At 54.4% G+C, this 12,570-nt stretch overlaps 5 protein-coding genes across 5 annotated transcripts; 1 reads left to right on the plus strand and 4 right to left on the minus strand.

Moving 5' to 3' along the window:
* Nucleotides 1-263: 263 nt before the first annotated feature.
* Nucleotides 264-1,989, minus strand: A1O7_00106 (uncharacterized protein; the record flags this gene model as incomplete). The annotated part of the gene is made up of 2 exons (XM_007754148.1): nucleotides 264-1,686; nucleotides 1,742-1,989. 2 exons carry the CDS (start codon nucleotides 1,987-1,989, stop codon nucleotides 264-266), a joined length of 1,671 nt encoding a protein of 556 aa, XP_007752338.1.
* A 1,600-nt stretch (nucleotides 1,990-3,589) lies between these two features.
* Nucleotides 3,590-5,116, minus strand: A1O7_00107 (uncharacterized protein; the record flags this gene model as incomplete). The annotated part of the gene is made up of 1 exon (XM_007754149.1): nucleotides 3,590-5,116. One exon carries the CDS (start codon nucleotides 5,114-5,116, stop codon nucleotides 3,590-3,592), a length of 1,527 nt encoding a protein of 508 aa, XP_007752339.1.
* A 1,357-nt stretch (nucleotides 5,117-6,473) lies between these two features.
* On the minus strand, nucleotides 6,474-8,821 carry A1O7_00108 (phenol 2-monooxygenase; the record flags this gene model as incomplete). Its single annotated transcript, XM_007754150.1, has 4 exons — nucleotides 6,474-7,471; nucleotides 7,523-7,556; nucleotides 7,609-8,619; nucleotides 8,678-8,821. 4 exons carry the CDS (start codon nucleotides 8,819-8,821, stop codon nucleotides 6,474-6,476), a joined length of 2,187 nt encoding a protein of 728 aa, XP_007752340.1.
* A 671-nt stretch (nucleotides 8,822-9,492) lies between these two features.
* Nucleotides 9,493-10,824, plus strand: A1O7_00109 (uncharacterized protein; the record flags this gene model as incomplete). The annotated part of the gene is made up of 3 exons (XM_007754151.1): nucleotides 9,493-9,992; nucleotides 10,041-10,086; nucleotides 10,150-10,824. 3 exons carry the CDS (start codon nucleotides 9,493-9,495, stop codon nucleotides 10,822-10,824), a joined length of 1,221 nt encoding a protein of 406 aa, XP_007752341.1.
* Nucleotides 10,825-10,826: 2 nt separating this feature from the next.
* On the minus strand, nucleotides 10,827-11,204 carry A1O7_00110 (uncharacterized protein; the record flags this gene model as incomplete). Its single annotated transcript, XM_007754152.1, has 1 exon — nucleotides 10,827-11,204. The coding sequence occupies one exon, from the start codon at nucleotides 11,202-11,204 to the stop codon at nucleotides 10,827-10,829; it is 378 nt and encodes a 125-aa protein (XP_007752342.1).
* Nucleotides 11,205-12,570: the final 1,366 nt, after the last annotated feature.

Below are 12,570 nucleotides of genomic sequence, written 5' to 3' on the forward strand. Positions count from 1 at the left end.
TGAGTATAGCTTGGGCCTTCATCGTCAATGGGCCATGGCGTACAGTTAGAGGCTGTCTGTCGTAGGGTGGCGCTGATGCCGACCCTGTAAGACGCGATCCACGTCCTCTTGACCATGGATATAGGTGTTGAGTAGTCTGCCAGTTAGAACCCTATGCTGCGTTTCTTGCTGTAGGGGGTGTGTGTGAGACACCTTGATTGTTGTTGTAACTTGACTGTCGCCACATCATTCTGCTTATCTGCCATGGTGTACCACACGCCCCCTCACTCACGGACGAGAGCCCCGAACTCTCTCACGGCTGCGCGGAACCCATGCTCGAATTCCCAGCCGAAAGGGCACCTCTGAGCATCTGCAACACCAGCTTCCCGCATGCGTTTGAGAATCCATAGATCCAAGGCGCCGATAAAGTCAGCTCCGACTGTTGCATCCCCGTTCGTCGAAGCAGAGCTTACACCGCTTGGAAGAGCGGAAGGAACAAACCGATCAAGCCTGGCTGCGAAGAACGTTCGAGCGTCGCTCCACCCCAGGTTCCAGCCATCAGCGTATCGCCAATGCTCGAAGTGGGCCCCAGGGTTTGTGGAACTCCAGTATCCGGTATGCCCACCGAGATTTGCTTCGAGAAGCTGGTCTTTTCTTGCATCCGCTTGGGCAAGCTTGTCGGTGATGTTCCCAACGGTCAGCTTGAATATTCCAGGCGGAGCAAGCTGGCCATTGTCGGTCGAAGCCTTGAATCCCCATTCCCAGCCAGGCATCCATTCCATCTTGAATGTCCAGAATGCCGACCCGCAAGCCTTGGTCTGCCATGTCTGACTCTGAGCAAGCCCGAATTGCTTCATCAGATCGTCTTTCTGGTCTGCAGGAGCTTTGCCCCAGGTCTGCGGAGCCAACGCAAGGCTGTACTCGCCAATATACACCGCCACTGCAGCTTGGTGGGCGAAGACATCCCCAACGAGGCTTGCATTCAGTTCTGAAAGCTCGGACTTGACTTGACCGATGATCTCGTATGGCGAGCGGGAGGTATCCTTCTCATCAAACGTCCAGTACTTGTGTGTGTCCACAATTACTGGGCATTTGGGCGGGAAACTGGGGTTGTTGTACGCTCGAGTGAAGGCCACTGCGCGGCCCAAGTCCCACCCATCGCTGATATATACCGGTAGAGAGGGATCAATGGCCGATATCCGTTGGATCATGTCGTTGTACCATTCGTACATGCCAGGCGGATCAATGATGGCTTCATTGCAAAGCTGGACCCCAATAACGCCGGCCAGTTGCGGGTCTCGAGCGGTCTCCTCGGCGATGAAGAGAAGGCACCGAGTCGCAAGATCCAGGAAGAATCCATTGCCCCACAGTTCAGCCTTACCACTGCTCGTACCGGAGTGAGTCTCGTGGTTGGCACCACCCGGCACACCGTGCAGGTCGATGAGGACGCCAATGCCGCGCTCAAAGCAGCGGGCAACTAGACGTTTAACAACCGACCAGGCGTTGACATATACTTCGGATGGAGGCCCACCAAAGGCCGTGTGGGCACAGAACGCTGGCCCAAGGGTGAAATAGCCTATGGGCAAACGAATGGAATTGCAATGAGCGGAGTGGACAAGCCAGTCGAAGTCTGCATCTGTGAGCGCGGCGTTCCAGTGTGTCTCCCATTTCTGGCGAGTGGCGTCGAGGCCGCGAGACTTGATAGACCTGGCAAGTGAAGGGTGAATAGGCGCACATTGTGATGCGGAGCACAACGACTCACGCAGTAATGGCATCCAACTCGCTGCTCCCTCCGACGCCCTCATCATACATTCCGCCGAACAACCATTGTTCAAGAACGAAGATACTGCCGAGGTTACAGCCATGTTGATAGCGGTAGCGGAGGATGTCCCTGGGCGTCGGCTGGACATGGTGAGGACCCGCAATTGGATGTTGTTGTTGTCCACCTACCGAGGGACTGGGGTAGTGTTGCTGTGATGCAGGCGGTGGCGGTCCTGCAGGCTCGAGCATCTGGTAAGTCGGCGTGCTGCAGAGCTAGAAATGAAAGCCTATCGCAAGGACGTGCCGCAGCACCACAGGCCATCTCACAGCCAGTCGTGTCTGATTTTGAACGGGCAAGATAGACAGCAATGGAGACAATATATATACGTCGCATTTCTCCGTGTGCAATTCCGGCGGCCCCCAATCTTCAAGTTGTTGCAAGCAGAAAACACAAGGGGAAAGACATCATGCAAGAAGGCAGCGAAACCAAGGGTTACGTACCCATGGATTCATCCTTCAGACCTACGGCGTCTTTGACCTCCTCCAAGGCCTTTTTGAAAGCTTTCCTCATGTTGACTGCGGGAGCTATGCTTTCCACAACGCTGTGTGAGAAGTGATGTGAGAGGCAAAGAGCAATACTTTCACGAAGCAGAAATACAAGCATGCAGGAGGATTGTTTGCGCGACTTGGGTTTCTTACCGAAAGGAGTGCCAAGCGCGGAATATCGCCCATGACGACGCGCCCAGGGGCTTGTCCTAACAAGGATATGCGCTCGGATAGACGGCCGGATCGGCCCCGCGGCTCCCGAGGACTTCATTGTGGGCAAGGTGTGGCAGGTTGATACGAACTGGGTATGTAGAATATTCCTGGTATCCAGTCTTAAACCTTGCCGTCGGGTCAGGTCAGTAACTCTGATTTGCATTCATGCCCATCGCCAATGCCACGCCCTGGGTCCGGTGATTCTGCCAGAACAAACCAGACGAAAGCTGATGCAGGAGGACGAAGAAATACCGGGTTTTGTTCCTCCGCATACTTACCAGATATCTGGACCATTTAGTGTGTTGTACCCGCTGATTGTTAACAGAATAAGGGGCTGCGACTCCATGTCTGGCTTGACTTTGACGTAGCGGCAGACGCTCTCGCTACCTTGTGGTGTTTCTGTGTGATCTAGTCCATGGATCCGACGCCGGTGGGCTCTGCGGCGAGAACGGGGGCGTTTCTCGGTAGTCACATTCACCTTTAAGGAGTGAGAACTGCACCTTCAAACAAGCTTCTGGTCATGAGCCCATCCACGTTGCATAGTTGTCTTGGCCCACCCAAAACGGGATATCGAAACCTTGAAGAGGATCAAGTCCATCATTTGGAAACATGGGCAACTCGGTTCCTAGATCCATGCCGATGCTCAGCTCGAGCCACGAGTTCCCAGGCATGGCTTCGGCGTAGAGCGCCCTTTGTGGATTATTTGCTTCAAGTGAAGGAGTTTCGCAAGATGCTGGAACGCCATGGATGCTCGAGGCTTGCTGATTGTGATCCTTTGTCGGGACATGTGGCGGTGACATAGCAGCCGAACTGACGGGCTGCGCTGTAGATGGATGGATGGCTGCTACGGAGCCATCACGGGCTGATGATTGCCGACCAGAAGTCTGACCCATAGATTGTTCCTGGCGTGTTTCGTCCAATGTCGAGCGAAGGTCCCGGATGGCGACAGCGCATGCTGTGGGCCAGACGTTGCCCCTCGCGGCTAGAGTCGTTAGAACGTGCAGCGCTCGATCTGTGTTCCTGTTGCACCCATGTCAGCGGACTCGACCGCTCCAGGCCAGGTGCCTGTGTAAACCTCGCCGATACAGACTTACCGGACTGCAATATTGTAATCAATCTCGGATTCCAGTGCAGCATACAATATGATGAACGCGCTCATCCAAATCGACCATGTAAAGGAGGGCCAAAACATAGGAAAATGTGCGTTTCGAGTACGCTCGGGTTGGTCGTAAGCCGGCATCACCGAATGAGCAACCATGTTCAGCGCTTTGATAATAGACTTTGAAGAGGAGATGCCAGACTGCAAGGCGGCCGCATAATTTGCACTGGTCTTCGACGCAGCCAGTAGAGGACGATTGAGCGAAATGACGGATTCGTGTTTGAGCACTTTCAAGACTGTCTGATGGAGATCCGACAATGGTGTCTCGTGTAACTCGGCCTGCTCGATAGAATCCTCGACTTGGTTCCACCATTGCGTCAGTTTTGCATTGATCAAGACTGCTTTGTCCCAGCCTTCTGCTCGGTATTCCACTCTTTTGTTCCGAAGTTCCATTATGAGGCCTCTGATTTCTGCGTGCTTTGCTATCAGTGTCAGAAGCCTGAGGCGGCCATCCTGCTGCAACGAAGCATCGGGCAAAGGGCTGTCAGGCCTCGATGTTGAGCCGTTGCTTCGCTGGAGGGAATGGGTCTCATCGTCCGGGTAACATACGTCCACGTCATCATCACGGATCGTCAGTGGGAGACCTAATGCCTGGCAGATGTGACGATCAATGCAGTATATCGACCAGAAGAGGCGTCTCCGAAGCTGCTGCTCTTCCGGCTTGAAGGACGCGAACCGCGCAGGACAGCGATGCAAACCCAGTTGGAACAACACCCTGATGATCAGGCCGCCAAGTCTCGAAGCGGCATTGAGGCGCAGCATTGAGACTAGAAACAGTTGCACACATACAGCGGCCTGAAGCCCCTGCATGGTGGCTGGTTTCGAGATCACAGCATGGACGCTGTTGAGTGCCTCATCGAACGAGGTAAAGACCAAGGCCTTGGGGACAGGTCTGCTAACAGTGTTCGTCTGGCGCCGGTCAGCGAGGGCAATAGAGACCACGGCTTTGATGATTGTAACATCGAATGGGTTCACCGCTGTGAGGCCACGGTGTGCCACGGCCTCGAATTTCTCCAAAATGCTTGGGGCATGAAGAAAGGGGAATGGCGGATGCCAGACGTCGAAGTAACTGCTGGTCCAGTCAATAAGATCATCAAAGGTGCCCGAAGTTGTTTCGTCCACATGCCACTCGACTTCGTGGGATTGCCATAACGGTTTAGATGGCCCACTCTCAGGGCCGTTGTTGAGTCTGTCGTCCTCTCCAGGCACGATGTTGCTCTCAGGTGTCTCCCCTGGAAGTTTTCTTGAGCTTGACCGCGCGTTCAGGGCACCATAGACGGAACGGATGAAGTGTATGCCACTAGCACTGCCGACGAAACTGGCAGAGTCTCGACCAGAGCCATCTCGCATGAAACCCACTTCAATCGACGGATTCAACCTCGGTCGCTTGGTGGGTCGAGTCTCCTCGACACCGTTATCGCCGTTCGGAGGCGAGGGTATGCGATGCGACGCGTCCATCGCCGACGCTCACCTAGAAGCAGGAGGGAACTCTTGCCGCAAAGAGAAGACAGGTAGGTTGGTGGAAGAACCTGGGGCCTTGGGGACATGCCGAGGCAGCCCGTCAAGCTGAGCTGACGTCAGTTCACGCTTGGAGGAAACTATGCCCGGGCGTGCCTATCGATAAGCGTCTGAGGCTAGTTTGGGGTCTGCCCGGGGGATAGCGAACATCTGCCCGGACAAAGTCTTCGTCGCGCCCAGGTCATCATCCACCACGCCATAATGGCCAGTCGACCTGGCTCTGAACCAAGACCAGGTGCCATTGCATGTGAATCATGCCGCAGTAAAAAGTGCAAGGTCGGCTCTTCTCCCAATCTCCCGCAGGGGAAATTCTTTGTACTAATTCACCGCCAGTGCGACAAGAAAGAGTGAACGCTCAACAGTCCCCATTTGCTGACTTCTGGCTAACGTTGGCTGCAAGACCAGCATGTACTCAATGCCTCAGCGTCGGTGCTTCATGCACGTATCCAGAGAGCAACAAACGGTGAGTAATGCCGCTTCAGGGGTATACAAGTGGTGGAGAATATATCATTAACTTGAGAGCGCCCCCGTGTCCCTACAGCGGATTCCCACCCGGCTACATCGCGGGTCTTGAGAAGCGGCTTCTCGAGACTGAGCTCGCGCTATTCGATACCTTAATATTACTCTCCCGGTGCGAGGGCGTTCAACATTCGCCGCGTCAAAGGGATAATGGTTCCCAGTTTCTTAGTGGACACACCTCGACAATTTCCGGCGAGCTGCTCGCGAGCCACGCCACGCATCAAGCGAAGCTGTCCAGTCTGGAGGAATGGGCGCAACTACCGTTGGCCTCTGAAGCGCAGAGGCTTGGATGGTTCGAGAAGAAGAGGGCGGATTTGGAAACGCTGGTCTTTGGGAAGCCATTGTCGGATACATCGATGTCACAGCAGCAGCAGCAGCCACAATTTTTGCCTTCCGCCGGGGTCATCAGTGCTCGCCTGGAGCGTATGTCCAGCTCGGGCTCTCCTGCTATTGGAACGGTAGATTCATCACCACCACATCAACCGCAAACACCAAGTCAAGAACGGCTCCAGGGAGTCGGACAACAGCAAGGTTCGGCTTCACCAACGACCGAGGGCACCAGTCAAGCCCAGCGACTTTCGTCGACCCAGTGGCGCCGGTTCTTCTAAGGAAGCAGAAACCAGCTCAGGTCGGCCTGCGAATGAAAATTTCTTGTTTTACATGGTATACTTCTTCTTGTGCCAGCAGGCTCCTACTCTTGAGAGGACGTGGTCTTCCGCTCGACGACACCATTTACGTCTTCCTGTTACGCGACATAGGTAGGCTCAGCTACTGTAGCTCACGCGGCAGCCGTCCCTACGACAGCCTCATCCGTGGCTGGCAATGCGATGCTATTGATCTCGCGAGACATTCCCTCCCACCCATTCACTCCCACGCGATCCCGTCCACCTGGCTGCTCAACCATGAATCCACTGAAGAATTTTTCCATGCTCTCGTAGTCATCCACCTCCCCGACCCAACTGACATACTGATCCGGCCGGAGAATAACAGCACAGCCTTTCTCCTTGTTGACGCCGTAATTGTTGTACGCGTCGCCATACCCTTCATGGTAAGAGACATCATCGACAAAGATCTTCCAGTAATCCCAGCCGTCATTGTCGTCCCAAGGATGGAAGACAGGCGGGAAGTCGAAGATGGTGACTTCCTGCCGAGGGGCCGAGTGCACCGAGAGGAGTTCGAAGACGGAGTCGTACCGCTTGTTGGGCGGCGTGAAGCGGGTCAAGAAGGATGCTGAAGAGGAGAGCTTTTCGCCCAACCTGTTGATTTTGGCCATCTGGTCTGGGATCTTGATATTGCCTGCAAAGACGACGACGCGCCACGTGCCGTTGCTCTTCAGCAATTCCTGGAAGTGCCACGGTCGTGCATCGGCTTGGTTGAGGACTTTGAAGGACGGCATTCTCATACCAACCTTGATCTCCGCCGCCAGACCCTGGTTGCTGATGACCCGCAACTTCTCCGCGCCGAGGACTTCTGTGCCATCGCCTTGCTTCGTGCTGTCCCCGGACTTGGCGACAACGATGCTGGCGCCATAGTCGACGGCCACGCCGCTGGCAAAGAGATTGCCCTTTTCGAACGCGCGCTTGAACTCGTCCATGGAGATCCCTTCCTCGTCGAGGACGTCTTTGGCAGGTCGGCCGGAGAAGAGCCGCGAGAACCGGTGGTCGAAGTCGATCAAGTCTTGGGCTATTCTGCGGCGTTCCGATTGGTAGGTCTTGAGGATGGAGCGGTTGCTGGTGCCGTTGACGACGCTCGCGACTTTCCAGCCTAGGTTGAAAGCTGGGACAACGTGTTAGCAATATCCTTGTTATGGGGAAGAATTGTCCTCACCGTCCTGCATGCTCACGTTCATACCTTGACCAGCCTGCCTCTTGTATCAGTCATACTCTCCATAGCTGGGCGACCGGAGGAAATACCTTCGGACTGTGAGTATGCACGGCGTCACCTGCCAGGAATATTCGCTCCTTGAGACTGAAGCTGTCGCCTACCCGCTGGCCAATCTGGTACGCTGTCCACCAATCGCAGTAGCGATAAGTGATCTTGTATGGTCTCAAGATTCTCTGGGCGCTTGCAAGGATCGACTCTGGGTTGATCTTGCTCCGGTCCGCCTTCTGGCCACCGCCGGCATTCTCGGTTGTCGTTAGTTGGATGTATAATCGTACCAACTTGTTCTCTCTCGGGATGACCATGACGCTCCCACTGCTCTCGCTGTGGATAGCGCACCTCATTCGGATGTCAGGAAAGTCCGTGATAGGTACGATGTCAAGGACTCCCCAAATGTAATCAGTACTCTCTCCCTGGAGCTTGAAGCCGAGTTGATTTCTAACCCAGCTGTGGGCACCATCCGCGCCGAGCATATACTTCGCCTTCACCGTTTCCTCCCTTCCTGCCTTTGCTTGCAGTAGCTTCGTCTTGTCAAGCAGTTCCTGGGTATCGTCAGAGGAGAGGTTGCTCCGAAACAGCCCGTCCTGCAATCCGGAGCCGTTCAGGCTTGTAGCAGACTGCTTGGGCGTTGCCTCCTCCTCGCTCAGATGCCGAAGCTTCACAGTGATTGGATAGGCATCCGTGTTTTCAGCCAGGGTCTCGTCAAATTCGAGAGAAGTCGGGAGCACGCCGTGTTCAACTTTAATGCCATCCTCCCAGCCTGGGACATCTTTCAGCGTCCTCTTGGAGTTTTCCGAGATAGAGTCCAGGAAAAACCGCTCGATGCGACCTTGATGTAGAACGACTTGCTGAAATCTCGAAATATTGGGAATGGTATCGGGGATGCGGTCGGAGCGATGAATGATTCCTGTCTTCGCGTCGGGATTCCACAAACAGATCTCCAGCATGTGGTTCGATTCTATCCAAGCACGGTGCCCAAAGTCGAAACTGTCGAATATCTCCAGTGTACGGCACTGGAGTCCATCTGCCTGACCATTGTATATCTGATGCAGTGAGTGAGCCTTCTTGCGTCGCGAGAGATCATCGGCGAAGCCTGTGTACCTTGGTCCCTCGTTTGTCCACGATCCTCGTCCTGATACCACATCGGCTCATCCAATTTGCCATCATGAGCCCTGCCGGGCCTGCTCCAACTATGAGGACGTCGACTTCCGAGGGGCCGTCCGCGCTACCTGCTTCTTGCGCCATATCGGTTGAGATCTGCCCAACTCAGCAGTTGAAAACGTACGGCGGAGAGCTTGAAAGAGCAATTTCCTCGATCGTCCGTAGGCTCTTGTAGAAAGCTTCATAATCGATGCTCCTAGTTAGCCTGGTAGTCTATATAGACGTAAGGCCACTCAAACGGGGCACTGATCATCGATTACACGTCCGAAGTACACGGAACCGACGAAGCAGCCTGTGGGGTGGCGGATCCCTCGGTTGCGGCACCGGATCAGGGGAGAAGGCTGGCTCAACCATTCTGGGGAATGGTGCCAGAACTGGTTGTGTCCAAGCCGTAATTGGTGCATGTCTCATTGGTTGATATCGTGCGTTATGCTTAAAGAACATGGAAGCTGCAAACCCCGAGATAGCCCTTTTGGTGCGCGGCGCATTTGGCACGTCCTCGTCATGTTGCTGCCTCCAGAAGCGAGCTGGAACATCGGAATCCTGGAGAACCCCGCATCAAGCTGATCTCCCGCGGGGCGCCAAGCTAGGTGTGCCCGAACGACCTGTTAACGTTCCCACTATCTCGTTGGTGTAAATCAATCCAGACCTGGTTCGATTGATTGCTGCTTAGGCGCAATGAAATTGAGCGCTGGCTTCAGGCCTCGGGACGGAGGAGTTGAAGTCCACTGAGAAGGAAACGATCCGATGCGATAATGCCGGGACGGTGGGTCCGAGACGATTCTCAAAGTTTCTACTACCTCGACGATGAGGACAGTACTGAGGCAGTCGTCGAAGCCGTCACCGAACCGAACAGGCGGCAGCCGGACGCGCATCTTCAACAGAGACATTCACACACCCGAGCACGGCGCCTGCCTCTCCACCAGCAACGAGGAGCCACACCTCCCAATGTTGACCTGCTGGTACAGAACCAGAAATGTACGCACGATCACCAGATAGCATCATCATCAGGGCGCGAGTCAGAGCTTGAAGACGAGTGTGACAGAATTTGGCCTGAAAATTCGAATCTCAAGAGGAAAAGACCTTTCCAATATTCCGGTCGAACGAGTTTGCTTGACCAGCCTTTCGTCCAACCTCTGTCAGGGCTTAATCTGGTCATGGGATATAACACGAGTCTGCCAAGGTCCCGAATGGACATGTATATCACTGCACAACGGCAACTGGTCCGTTGCTGCTCGGAGAAAACTGTCCTGGAGTAAGCGAGTGAAACGGCTTTGCTCTTCGACATCGCTGATCATTCCAGTCATGCCCGGCAACGGGCTATAACTGCGGAAGCAGTGCTGTGGGTGGTGCGTGAGGCGTGGCCAGCGGCTGAAGGGTACTGGAATCTGACTGGCTCTGGTGTCGACTAGGCTACCTTTCGAGGCTTTCTCTATGCCGAACTCTGGCGAAATTTCCCTTGCGAGCGGTCGTACACGCAGCTACCTCCGGCGTACCGTCCGACGAGGGCTCAATTGGCGATACCTCATTCCCCAATGATCGACTGGATGCCGTGGCCAGATGTCAGAGATATGGCAATAAAGTTCCAGGACCAGATAGACCTTGATGACCTATTCAGGGTGGCGATCCACAATCTTGTCGCACACCGGAGAGGATTGGGACGGAGAAGGCAATCGTTCCAACAGGATGTTCTCGATTCGAGCCGCAGGATCATCGAGGAAGTGAGCGATGAGACCTCGTTCCGTGTCTGGGATGTTGTTTGTTTGGAGATTGTCAGAAGCACAAACCGCTTAGCAGCAGAACCCGGCTTGGAGAAGAGGCCTGTTCTGCGCACGCCGGAGTTGCGGGCTCTATCACGAGCATATGATCTCCAGTATGACGAGTTTGACACACAGAAATTGGACGACGGGTTCTTCGAAGCTTATCCCTGCCTATATGCTGATACCGCAGCGTCAGGGTGGAAAGTAAAACGCTTCCCCAACTTACGGCAAGTGGATGTCGGTAGGCCTGTTAGTCTGACTCGGCCTGCTGTATTCCGGTTGAAGTCGAAGATCGAGGCCATGGTCGGTGCACCGATCGAAATTTAACATCACTCGGGGCCCTCCCGATCTCCAGCACAAAAGTCATTCAACCATCTTCTCGCGTGCACATCGACTGCTTTACTATACAGCGCTTCAGGCAGCTCAAGCAGATCTGGTTGAATATCAATTCTCGCGCTGTGACGTTGATGGACGATGTCTAAATCGTAATTTTGACCCGAGCTACCGCACGTTTCAGCAGATCGTATAGCAATGGCGTAGTTCGAGGCGCCCTCCAGGGAATCGCGGTGGTCCAGGCTAACGTTGATCCTGTGGTCGTCGTGGTCAGGTCTGACACAAACCGGACCATGGTAGTTTCCAGCGAGCTCCGGCGGAACGTCAATATCCGTTTCATCCTCGACATTGGCGCTCGAGGTAGCGCCGGGCATATTTAGGAGCTTGGCCGCGGCGTTCTGATCTGAAATGGACTCGCATGGCTCAGGAAGCGTTGTGGCATCGTGCAGTACTTGGGTGGGCTCGTCGGCGGATGCGTCTAACTGGTGGGACTCATCGTCATGGTTGCCTTGCTTCAGCTGGCTGCTTCGGGCTGGTGATTTGGCATGAGACGAAAGATGTCGCAGTAGTGAGTCTCTACGGCCACCCTTTATGATTAGCATTCTCGATATATATCTCGCGGAGCACCATTGCCCTTACTGCCTTGTGAATGATCGAACGCAAATCGGACAAGTAAAGGGTCGGTCCGCCACATGGCTTCTCTTATGCCTGCGCAAGTGGTCATTTCTTTTAAATGATCGTGAGCACACTATGCACTGATATAGAGTCATCCTAGGTGTAAGTCGAGGTCTCGGAGGAACCCCTTCGAGACCGAATCTGCAAAGCCCTTCTTCACTGCTAAGTCCCAAGTGCCAACTAGACACAGGCGGGGATGAGGATTGCAACCTGAGGTAATATATAGCGCTGGCTGTATTCGCATAGGCAACTGGTGCTCATCGTGACAACAGCACAACCACGACAATTGAACTTCTGGTGAGGAAACATTGAGCGAAACAGGGAGTGAAGTCGGAATCGTCGCGAGAGGTTTGGCCCATTGCGCCATGCCGCCCACCCCAGAGGTACGGTCGGCTATTTTGACGCAGTACGTCAGCATCCACTACATCCCCCTCGATCCCAAACTCGTCGTTTCCACCTTCCGCTTGGTTGTCTTCCGAGGTTTGTACCGAGGATTACTGTCAGGTAAGTCGTCGGTCCCAGCATGGCGACTCTCTCAAAATCTAGACTCCAGCCGGATCCATGCTCTTGCCCGGATACTATGAGCGAACATCAGTCCACCAGTCGAGACTGCGTAACTTTGAGCTTATCTGTCGCAGGAACCCGCGGCTGTTGTGTTTACCAGCAGACGGGGGCAATATGAGACTGTCAGACTCGACCAGGTCCCCTAACCACAACCCCCGCTTCTATATCTATCACACTGTCCGCGTGCGCTACAGCCATCCCCACTCACCTACCCCAGATCCCAGCAAAAGCGGGTGGCGAACTGCGGTATACGATCCGATTGCACGTGAGGCGGCAAGGCCTGCCCGCTTCCTCGTGTGCCAAACGAAGTCCCCCTTGCGCCTGCGTGTTTTTCATACGACTTATTTTCTTGCGGGGTTCAGAAAGTGGTATGTAGTGGACCATGCTTGCCTACCTGGAGCTGGAACATTCGGACACTCATGTGACATCGAATGTCATACCACTACCGAACCACTGCCCCAGGACGCAAATGCTATAAGATGATGCCCGCAAAACACTTCA

This window comes from Cladophialophora yegresii (genome assembly GCF_000585515.1).
Source record: "Cladophialophora yegresii CBS 114405 chromosome Unknown aczIN-supercont1.1, whole genome shotgun sequence".
NCBI classification, from domain to species: domain Eukaryota; kingdom Fungi; phylum Ascomycota; class Eurotiomycetes; order Chaetothyriales; family Herpotrichiellaceae; genus Cladophialophora; species Cladophialophora yegresii.